We start from the raw sequence: 11257 nt of genomic DNA, 5'->3' as shown, positions 1-11257 counted from the left end.
CAGAAATTAAATATTTTTCTCCTGTGTGGCCCTAATCCCTCTGTAGGTCAATCTCAAAGCTCTGCCTCACCATAACTGTAAAATTTAGCCAAATTATCAATGGGCAGGAAAAACATGATTGAATGTTTTACCCCAGAAATTTAAGAGCTGGTCAGCTCTAGAGGCTACCAGCCCCACAATTGACAATACAAGTTGATACTGTTTTAACACTGCCCCATTACTGGGACTTTCATATACCATATTTTCAAGCAAAAACATGAGAATTATTTTTCATTTTCAAAAACGTTTAATGTCAAATGCTGGCTGTAGTTCACACTTTAAAACAAAGGTTTTGTGAACCAACAGTTGAAAGTAAAGCTTGATGGCAGAAAACCAGGTGATGTCCTTCACAGCAAAGTTCTGTCCAGACTGGAGAAAACAAAAGGACAACTTAGAAATGACAAGAACCCTACAGTGAAATAGTTCAAGCTGAACCGTTTTAAATCAGATCGTATACCAATCAGTCATGAATTCTCAGACTGGGGCGGTAAAAACACACATCACTTTTCAAACACATTCTGAAACTTAATTTGTGCAATGTAAACTCACATTAGTGGCAGTTTCTTGAAATTTTCCAACATGGTGAAATTTGACAGTGCCACATTATTGAGAATGGCATTGGCATGCTGAGCATCTTTCAACTGTAGACATCTTTGGCTCCTTTACCTGCAGCTCAGCTGCTGGCCTGTGTCCAAACCTGCCAAAAAGATCAACATTATGTTAAGTCTCTCCAGTTTAAATGACTGGCAATTTTTTTTACATTTCAAATTGTGATCAGAGAATATACCAATCAGTCATGAATTTTCAGACTGGGGCGGTAACAAGAAGCTCATCACCTCTACATTTAAAAAAAAAAAAAAAAAAAAAAGAGAGGACAGAATCAGAGAAGACACCTACCTTATTTGGATCACCATCAATCCCAGTGACATTTGCACCGTTTAGCACCCAGCAACCTAAAATGAGAATACAACACTGGTAAATGGAATTGCTCAGCGTCTTACCAGGCACACAAGGCAAACAAATTCAAACCCAATTTTAGATTACTTCATATTGTTAGCATTCAATATGCCAGTTTCCCATCAGACTGTTGGTAACCCCAACAAGTCTTCCCCTTATTGCCAAGGTTACACCAGTGGGTTCACCTTTTCAGGTCTGGCATTAACACAAGGCGTAAGACATGTGCGGGTGTCATCATGCAGGAAACCTGGTGCAACACTGATTAGCCTCCAAGCCTTAAATTGCTTTTTAAATGGGATGGCAGAAAAATATTCTAATCACTACAGCATTTGAAAATAGAACCTGGACAGTTTCCAGACAAGCATGACAAACACACGTCATCAAACCTCCATTAAGACTCACCGAGTTAGCGGCTATGGAGACCGACCATGTTCCCATAATGTTCTGAACCTGTAACAGACAAGACGCCATTAGGTTGAGGCGAAAAACTCAACATGTACAGCTACTACAGTTGACCTTCATATGTCAGCGATACGAAATTTCTCAACAGGAGTTCAGACGAACGAGATTCCAGATATATCTCATCATTTTCAGCAGGCCTGGGATTAAGACTGTTTGACCATTATGAGACCAGCTTACCTTCAAATAGGTTCTCGGTTGTGTTGCTGAAGCAGTCTTGGACTCATCTGTTGAAAGAAAGACCGCTATGAATTTCATTGGATGATAACTTGTTTGACATTATAGAATTGGCAAGTTGATGAAATAACTTCACAGCACAAAAGCGCTTAATAAATGCAGTTGCTCAGACGTTCGTGTCGTTTCACATCGGTTCAAAGTGAGCTAAGTTAATCATCACAGAAACTGCACCAAACCTTTCCATATTTATAAATGGCAGAGGAAACATTTTTACCTTTATGACATGAATGGTCACATGTCTTCCAAGAACCCAATCACAAAGGCCCTAAAAGACAAAGTTTCTCATGAGTGGAGTTCAACTATAAGCTTGTGTGGTGTAGTTTAGACACGTTGTTTGATCAGGGCTTTGGTGACAAAACCGCCATGTGACAATTGTCGTCCGGGTGTTTGATGGGTGTTAACCCAAATCATCCTTTCAAACAGTCAGAAACACTTCACATTGACTGGGTCAGTTACTGATGAGCTTATTTCTCTTCATCAGTAACTGTTCATTACAGCCACATTAAAAAAAACAGCATTTCTGATATTTATAACCAATCAGCAAAACCAGTGTTCATACTCACATCTTAAGATATGGAGGGGGATGTGTTCTTCCTCAAACATCCAGTTCATCTCCTTCAGATGAAAAGAAAACATTCTTAACTACATGCCCAAAAGATTTACACTTCTCTAGTTAAACTAGAGGTAATCAGATTAAAAGTTGGCATCACTTTAGTCAGGCATATGCTTGTCTTTAATAAGAATCATCATGTTTACACCCATTTTTATTAACTTATCAGTATTTAATAAACATCTCACCTTGGTGTGATTTCCAGGTACCGAGTCATGTGAAGGAGCACTGCCGACTGACCTACAGACAGTAAACAGGAAAATCAGTGCTCTATTATTGATTTGTCTAAAATGACAAACTTCAGAATGAACTCCGTATTCCCTTATGGAGTTATTTCTCTTTGAGACACAAAGAGAGAGCCCTTAGCTACTCAGAATCTGGTAAAGAGGTTTCTTCAAAGGCTGATTCAGTAAGAGAGAGTTCAGAGTATCATCACAGCAGCACAGAGCCCCTAAATGGAGCCAATCAAAGGCTGATCTTAAGGAAATGTTAATAAAAATGACTGTTCTTACCCAAGATTCTGTAGAGTCCTGCCATGCTCTTTTTCTTGAGCCTGGACAAGAAAGAAAAAAAAAGACTGAGCATTTCATGTAGTTAAACCAACTCACTTGTTAAGTCAGACAGCTTCATGCTACTCAGAGGTTTGATAAAATAAATTTCCTCAATGATTTTCAGTGAGAGAGTTCAAGTAGTACATCACTGTAGCATGAGGCTGCATCTACATGATATCAAACAAGGCATGGGAACACATGGCCATTCCGTTATCTTAAGGAATATGAGACATGATATTGCAATATCATGAGACAAAGCACAGACTAGTTCAATTTATTGACCAGTGACTGAGCCTTACACCGATATGGTCAACGCCCTTAAACTTCTGCACTTCTTTTAACTGGCAAATGACAACTTCGACACAAGTCATCAAAAACAAATGTAGTTTTATTAAATAATGTGAAAATAAAATCTGTATTCATCATTTAATAATGTAATGTGTCAGTTTAGTCTACTGCACTCTGAAGTCATGACAAAATGTCCAGTTCCAAAAACATTAGCCTCATTATTTCTACAAAAAAACAACTCAGATTTTACCCCCTTAAATGCCAGTTTGATTACTTGATGTCAGTTATAAAACCTGTGATTCTCCATGCAACTCATTTGTGTGGTTTTCATAAGTATCAACGTGGAATTTAAAGTACTGATACTTACTCAGCATTTTAGTTTTGATCAGGACTGATATTCCTGAGATTTATGCAGGAAACAATCTGAAAGTTTAACATTTTGGCGAAGGGGACTTTTGTCTAATGACTTTAAGAGTGCGGCAATAAGTCACTATTCTATTGATCCGTTAGAAATGTTACATTTGAAGTCTAAAGTTTGTCAAGAAACTCCATGTGCCCCAATGCACAAAAATATTTATGAATTTGAAGATTAAGGAAAACCCAAAATTGACTTTTAGGCCTATGCACACCTCACCCAGTCCCCCACATCGATGATGAACATATAACTCATGCACATCTCGCTGTGTAAAATGGCCTCCTGGTATACTTACTTTTAAGGCACATGGTGTCTGGATCGTTCATCTAGGAAATGAAAGAAGCAGAGAACATCATATTAGCATGTTGCTGCACGTAAGGGCCAACACGTGACTGCAGCACGTGTGTATGCAACGTGCACGGACCGGCATTTCACAGCACGGTTGCATTTTAAAAGCGTCTCACATCAGAAATAGAAAAGTACAATCACAGTCAATCAGTTCAGGTCTGTGAAAAGTATCATCATTGAGAGACACAGGTTTGCACAAGCGCCACACGAACAGCGGCCATTACTATCGAGTCATACACGAGCTCAGTTATTATTTGCCAACAAATAGCAAACAAAACATGGAGAAAACACGATAAGATTCTTGTGAACATAATGAATAAAAATAATTTAAGCGCGTATAAGGTGGATGGTTAAGGATTGAGCTCAGTTCTGGCAGACGTTACACCCAAGCTGTGGCTAGGTGCAACTCAATAAACACATATTAACTTTAAACAGTAAAAACATGCTGAACCTTTGACACATACTATATTTAAGACAACTGGGTTACTTGAACAATATCCTTGTTCCCGAGTTTAAAAGTAATTAAAGAGAAGTAGGCACAAGTTCTTACCTCGTTCAGACCAGAGAAGGAAGTGAACGAAACAGTGGGTCCGCCTGTCTTTTATGTCCGGCTGACTCCTCCCACCTGCTTAACCAAAATGTGAAAACGGCGCTAACGTTTCTTTTCACGAATTTCAAGCAAATTTGGGTTGATTATAATTAAGAAATAAATCGTTTTTAAATCTTAAACTCGTTGTTTGCAGAGTGAAAATGTCGCACTGAAGACACAATCGTTTAAAGTTTATTTTCTGCGTCACTTCCGTTAAAAAACGTAATCATTTCCTTCGTCCACGAGGGGGCAGTGTTGGTCCTCTGTGTTCTACTTGTGACTTTCCAACTTTAGGTGAATCAGTGACATTGTACGGGGATTTTCATATTTTTCAGGTACTCTGGGTTTGTTTTATATTTTTATTTAAAGGTCTATATAGGTAGTCAACTGAGACACTTAAAATACCTGACACATAAACTTGAGAAATCGTTTTAATTATAATGATTTCCTTGAGGTTCAAACTACTGGGGTCAAATTAACCCTAAGGATTAATGGTGTTATTTAGATTTGAGGATAACACGAGGATAACACATTAACTCCTGGGCAACTTTGAGCCTGGTCTATTTCTCAAGGCTTTAATTATGACAACTGTCCACCATGTTATGATTCTGTGTTGTGACATTTCAACCCCTGATTCACGTTTTTTTAAAAAGAAGTCATTAAAAAGATCACTTATTTTATGTGACCTACTAATTGCATAGCAGGAATAGCAGGACATTACGACAGGTGTATTGTAAACATGGTTGCTTTATTAAACAATGGCCATTAATACTTTACAAATTCTGTTTGACATGTTGGTTGGTTTTTAAATCAGAATTTATGAATGCATAAAAACAAAAACAAAAAAAGGCTCTTTCATTCTCCATCATACATTGCTCCTTCAGGTTAAATAACCTTCACTGGAACACACTCAGAGCTATGAGAGCAAACACTGTCAGGCTCTACCTGACATCACATGTGTACTTCTGAGTGCACACATGGGGGGAAAACTTGGTAGAGTTGGTGAAAACTTAAATTCTTACTCTTATTCATTTTAATATGAGAGTCTAGACACAGACATTCTGTGTGCATGAGTGTGTTTGTCCATGTCTCATTAACCACAGTCGATTACTGATTAACGGCAGTGATCACCTCACAGATATGTGAATATCACCAGAACAAACGTCCACAATGTCCCATTGCCTTTGTTTACACATCAACACATCACTAGTTTCATTGTGCTAAACCAAAGGAGGTTTTAATAGTGAACTGGATTTAAGATGTTAAGACATTCTTACACTGAAATCTGAAATTAGTGACATAGAAGGAGGGAACCAGGTTTAGTTGAACTCCGTCATATAAAGGCTGCTTTTGAAGTTCAAACCAGTCTCATAGACTTCAATGTAAAATCAACTTACTTAGCTCCCACAGCTCCTGTTTGTACATGAAAACACTGTTAAATGAAAAGGCAGCGAATCTAATGTCGAGTAATTAAGACTCAGGAAGTAACATAAATAATTAATGTTCGCTGAGGCCGAATGCATGACACACACACATATGTGGCTGTAAAAGTCCTCACAGATTCAACATAAATCATGATTTGAACAAAGCAAATATTAAAAAAGGGCCCGGTTCTACCGGAACTCGGCTAATACTGAGTTGTGCTGTTGCTTCTTTTTTAAAGAAGGGGAAGGTGGCGAGGAGGGAGTCACTGGTGTGAGCGTGACACTGTAGAGGTTGGTGATGAAAGCCTCCCAGCCGCGACGCAAGGCTCGGTCCAAGGTCTGATGGAGGAAACAAGTGGGTGATGGTTAGCACCTACAGCTGAAGAAAAATGACTTTTTACTTTTCCTAAGAACAATAATTTGCTGGAAAGAATCAGTCTTGTACTTGAAGGTTTGGAGACTCTTTCACTGCACTTTGCACTGGATTCCTAGTTTCATTGAATTCCCTTGAAAGAGCTGTTTACATTTTAACTTGTGTAAATATTCATTCATCCTTCATTTGTTATTGACAGAACCTTCAGTGCACTGGGTGGAGGCAGTGTAATCGAATAAAAAAACAGTTGGTGTATTTGAAAGCTATTTAATGACCTGGAGATGCAAACCAGCATTAAAAAGGTTTAAAAAAGCAAAATATTTAAATTTTCATTATAATATGCAGTATCCTAACTACTCTCAAAAGACAAACGTAAGCAGTGGCTGTCCTCAGTCTTATATAAAGTACCTACAAGGGATATTTGATATTTGTAAAAGTATCTTACCAGAAAATGACTTTGGCAGAAGTTGAAATCACTTTTTATAATATTATAAGTAAAAGTCTTAAAGTATATGACATTTACTGTACTTAAGTATCACAAGTCATTTTCTGATATAAAATGTACTTAAGTTTTAGAAGTAAAAGTATTAAAAAAAAAAAAGTGAGCAGCAAGGATTGAGCCATGGTAGCTCAGTGGTCAGGTGAGTTGTCTTCCAGCTGGAAGGTTGTGGGTTTAATTCCTGGCCCTGTAAGCGTGTCTATAAATACAGACCATAACCATGTCTTCCTCTTCTGATTTTATTTGGTTGTAATGAGTAACAAAGACAGTTAGGGGACAGCAAAAGTTGCTAAAAAATACAGATACATGAATGTTGTACTTAAGCACAGTAAAAAAGTATTTGTACTTCATTACATTACACCACTGGTTGTGCTCTAATGGAGCAGGAGGTCAGACCATGAGCTGATTCGTTAACAGCACTGGAATGTTTTCATGATGTGGGTTTAGTAGGCGAGTCACCGCTGCCATACTTCAAGACACATGAGGCCCAGGAATGTCACCTCTGTGCACGTGTTTCAATGACAACAGAAAATCCATTTGATTTCCATCCCATTTAAAGGTGACATAAGGGAAAAACTCCTACTGGGTAATTAGGTAATTAGTAATGAGGTAATATGCTGGTGACATGGACCACTGGCTGCTGTACCTTGACCCTTGAGGCAGTGTGTTCCTGAGGTAATGTTATGGTTTCCAGGGTGATTAATAGCCCAGTGTGTAGAGGATATAGCCAAAGAACTTTACCCTCTGTTCCACAACGTCTGACCACCAGATTATGTAACCTCCAGAGGATTAACGTTTAACCAGGTGGGTGAAGCTTAACGTGGAATGTGCAAGTTAATAGGAGTGTTTTTCACAATACGCTGGTTATTGTGTGTCCGTGTTTTCTCTCACCTTGCGGTAATTCCTCATCGTAGTCCTCTTCAGCATTTTCATTCCCTCCTCCTGCTCTCTCTCCATCCTCCTCTCCTCTTCTCCCTTTTCTTCTCTTGCCCTTTTCTTGTCCCTAATGAGGACTTGGTCATCCTTATCCTCCCGTACCTGAAAGTGAACAAGTGCAGGCTCCTTTCCTCTTCCCACCTTTTCGTTTTCTTCCTCCATCCTCTTCAGTTTCTCCACCTCTACCTCAGTTATCACCGCGGTGGCCTCCAGTGCCTGGGGCTCAGCAGGACTCTCCATGCCTAGACCGGGTCTCTCATCCTGGGCTGAATCCTCCATGACCTTCCGGTCCTTCTGTTTCCTCCTGGAGCTTCTCTTCCACTTGCTGCTGAGGCGATTGGGTTTCCTGCTCAGGAGAGTCTCACCATCATCCTCAATCGACCCCTCATTGAAATCAAATGCCTCATCCTCCTCGTCCTCATTCGACCCAGAACTGTGCACCACACCTGGGGCTGTGGTACTCACTCTCCTCTCTGTGTTAGCGTCTTCTATGCCATTCCCTCTGTCCTCTACATGATTTCCCTTCACCTCTTCTCCTCCTGTGGTGGTTTCAGGCTCATCCAGGCGACCGTAGAAGCCGCTGGATTTATCCAGAAACTTTGGAGCCCGGATTGAGCTTCTGGACGAGCTTTTCCTGGAATTCTTGCCGATTGCCATCTTCTTTAATTTGACTTCTCGTGCACCTTTTCTTCTTTGTTATCTCTGCAAGAGAAGTGATGCGATTAATTTAATACCATTACATAACCCTGCTCTCACCCTCACCTTTTGGCTTTTCTGAGTTTAATCATTTCATCTCGGCGGTGAGGACATTCCATTTGACTCAAAGTTCAGGGAGGTTAAAAGGAGACCAAAAGATGATCAATCAAACACATGTGCGTGCAACTGTCTGCTTCATGTGTGTGGACAGTCTGCTGTGCATCACAGCCACTATTGGTGTGTAAACGTGTGTGTCAGGGTTGTGATGCTGATATCTGGATGTCAAGGATGAGGACGTGCATGTACTTGAGCTGAAGATAAGCACACGCACACAGAGAGTCAGACTTTGGCACTTATCGAACTTGTTGGATGCTGAATGGCTGACAAAAGCAACACCATCGTGATGACTATCTCTCAGTGCTAAAGTCTGCCTCACTCCTGTCTGTATTAATAAGAATGATGGGACAACATGTACGGTAAAGGTTTTAAGTGAAGGAGGTAGCAGCCTACTGATCAGAGGATGTTGGCATGTTTGCAGACATCCAATAATACCGATACCGATATTGTGCATCCCGACTATAAACCCTTTCATGTTTCTACATTTCATTATAAACCATTGCCAAGGTGATGCCTCTTTTGTTGTTGTAACATCCCTGAACTACCTTCTCTGTACACCATAGGGTCCATTTTTAAAAGCAAGACACAAGCAACAATGAAAACTCCCATTAAATGATTATTTTTTAACTTTCCAAGATGAGACACTAAAATATCTTTAGCTTTACATAAAGTTATGTTCACCGGCTGTTTGCTTTGTTAAGCACAAAGACGGAAACCAGGGAGACAGATGTCACCAGTGACCATTTTAGATTTAACTTTGCTACACAGTAAAAAAAAAAGTAGTATTATGGTGTGGATGTTGCAGGTGTCACTTCACATAAGGTTTGGAACAGATTATACAGTCGGGCTGAAGACGAATGTAACTAATCAAGAGAAAAGAGAAAAAAGAAAGGAATGCTGAGAATGTAGAGAAAGCAAATCAGCTTATTATTATTAATACATCAGTGAACAGGAACATTGCTGTAAGAAGGAAAAAGGAGAAGAAGAGAACTGGTTTCTCTTCCTTCATAAAGTAACTTCTTACACAAAATAAGTGTAGTGAAGTGTAACGAGGAGAAACATGAAGATTTCTTAGATAATGAGGTGCAAGTCTTACCTGATGCTTTGCTGTTGTCTCCTATCCCGCTCTCTGTGTGTGTGTGTGTGTGTGTGTGAGAGTCTGAGTGAATGACTGAGAGCTGGAAGCTCAAGATACTCCCCTAACACACAACGTCACATGTTGACCCTGCCCAAACCTGCACTTCTGTCGTCCCCACACGCACACGCACACACGCACACGCACACGCACACACACACAGACACGCACACACGGTGAACAACTCTCACTATCAATGACTTTGTCTTTGTTTCTTCTTCAGACTCGTTGTTTCTTACACACCTTTTATTTGCGTACTAAAAATACACACCAACTTAAAGTTAACTGTGTGACTCCACACACACGTATACCGTCAAATATTTGACTGTATGTTTGCGATACATTCCTAGCTACTAGTTGCATTACTGTACATTCACAGCAAATGACTGTTTTCTATGTGTCCTATATTTCAGTAGTTTACTGCATCATCACATAGTACAGTAATGTAAATTGACAGCAGGCAACTGTAACTTCCGTCATGCCATATATTACTGTAATTTAGCTGTATTTTCTCATATGAATACATTATTTATAATAAAAAATTTCCACCATAGTAGCCACACATATTCTGTTAAATGTACACAAGAAATATGGTATTGTATTGTAAACTATTGCATTTAAAGCATTTAAAGCCTGCAAAAAATGAATTTTACAGTTTAAGTCTATGAAATGGAAAAGAATTGACAGTGTACACACACAGACGTGTATACCCAAGAAGAATTTCCAAATGTACAACCAACAGCAAACCAACAGTCTCCTCTCTGATATCAGCAGCTATCAGTCATTAACCATGAATGTCCATGTGGGTACCACCTTCAACACACAGACACACACACACACACACACACACACACAGGCCTTAGTTACTGTACATGTGGGAATCAGTTCAATTCATAAACACTCCTAAAACACAGCCTAATGGAAAGTATGAGTGTATGTAGATAAAAATGACTGGTCACCGAAGGGTATGTCAGTGTTTGGATATTAAACACTGTCTGGGTGGGACAGGGTGTGTGTGTGTGTGTGTGTGTGTGTGCACGCTGTTATTGTGTGACTTCCATTCATTTGAACAGCCCTCTGAAAAAAACACAACCAGTAAATATGAAAAACCCTAACATTAACTTAACAGCTGAGCCCTAAGCTCCTCAGATAAATAGGTTCTGACTCAATAGGACCAGGTTTTGGTCTGAATTGGGACTACTGGTTGTGAGAAGGTCAGTGTTTGGTCCTGAGGAGGTTAAAGAAGTGTGCACACAGACATATTATCCTATATGTTATGTATGAATGAAAGCATGACAGTGTAGATGATGACAGTTGCATGTATACAGGTGACTGTATGTGTGTGAATCACTGACTTCCACCCATTAGTCAGCCCCCTGTGCTCATTCATCTTTACAGTGGGAGCGTGTGTTGTGTGATGAGGTGAGCTCACCCCTCCCTGCCTGTCCATATATAGCCACAGAGCGGGCGACTTCCCTACAGAGAGGGTGTAACAGCTGCCAATCACCTGAGGCCTGTGAAAAAAAGAAAACCTCAGCTGTGTTGAGGTTTGGAGAATCCCCACCTGTGTGGATAATCACCGAT

The 11257-nt window shown here is 39.8% G+C and overlaps 1 protein-coding gene, 1 long non-coding RNA gene and 5 other non-coding genes across 7 annotated transcripts; all 7 read right to left on the bottom strand.

The window, feature by feature from the left end:
* Positions 1 to 263: 263 nt before the first annotated feature.
* Positions 264 to 4515, bottom strand: LOC131455729 (uncharacterized). The gene is made up of 11 exons (XR_009239834.1): positions 4455 to 4515; positions 3852 to 3882; positions 2815 to 2855; positions 2491 to 2542; positions 2256 to 2307; positions 1907 to 1957; positions 1636 to 1682; positions 1399 to 1446; positions 937 to 992; positions 589 to 736; positions 264 to 408 (listed from the first exon to the last, which is right to left on the bottom strand). It is a non-coding gene; the product is annotated as an uncharacterized LOC131455729 (long non-coding RNA).
* Positions 480 to 550, bottom strand: LOC131457365 (small nucleolar RNA SNORD31). Its single transcript, XR_009240012.1, has one exon. It is a non-coding gene; the product is annotated as a small nucleolar RNA SNORD31 (small nucleolar RNA).
* LOC131457364 (small nucleolar RNA SNORD31) lies at positions 808 to 883 on the bottom strand. The gene has a single exon (XR_009240011.1). It is a non-coding gene; the product is annotated as a small nucleolar RNA SNORD31 (small nucleolar RNA).
* Positions 1114 to 1239, bottom strand: LOC131457366 (small nucleolar RNA SNORD22). Its single transcript, XR_009240013.1, has one exon. It is a non-coding gene; the product is annotated as a small nucleolar RNA SNORD22 (small nucleolar RNA).
* Positions 1794 to 1857, bottom strand: LOC131457362 (small nucleolar RNA SNORD29). The gene has a single exon (XR_009240009.1). It is a non-coding gene; the product is annotated as a small nucleolar RNA SNORD29 (small nucleolar RNA).
* LOC131457363 (small nucleolar RNA SNORD26) lies at positions 2668 to 2743 on the bottom strand. The gene has a single exon (XR_009240010.1). It is a non-coding gene; the product is annotated as a small nucleolar RNA SNORD26 (small nucleolar RNA).
* Positions 4516 to 5222: 707 nt separating the features above from the next.
* sb:cb1058 (uncharacterized protein LOC394209 homolog) lies at positions 5223 to 10672 on the bottom strand. The gene is made up of 3 exons (XM_058625675.1): positions 9635 to 10672; positions 7681 to 8427; positions 5223 to 6256 (listed from the first exon to the last, which is right to left on the bottom strand). Exons 2-3 carry the CDS (start codon positions 8380 to 8382, stop codon positions 6107 to 6109), a joined length of 852 nt encoding a protein of 283 aa, XP_058481658.1. The 5' UTR covers positions 8383 to 8427; positions 9635 to 10672; the 3' UTR covers positions 5223 to 6106.
* Positions 10673 to 11257: the final 585 nt, after the last annotated feature.

The sequence above is a fragment of the Solea solea genome, chromosome 3 (assembly GCF_958295425.1).
Source record: "Solea solea chromosome 3, fSolSol10.1, whole genome shotgun sequence".
Taxonomy (NCBI): Eukaryota; Metazoa; Chordata; class Actinopteri; order Pleuronectiformes; family Soleidae; genus Solea; species Solea solea.
The sequence above is the reverse complement of the archived record's forward strand: the minus strand, read 5'-3'. Positions and strand labels throughout refer to the sequence as shown.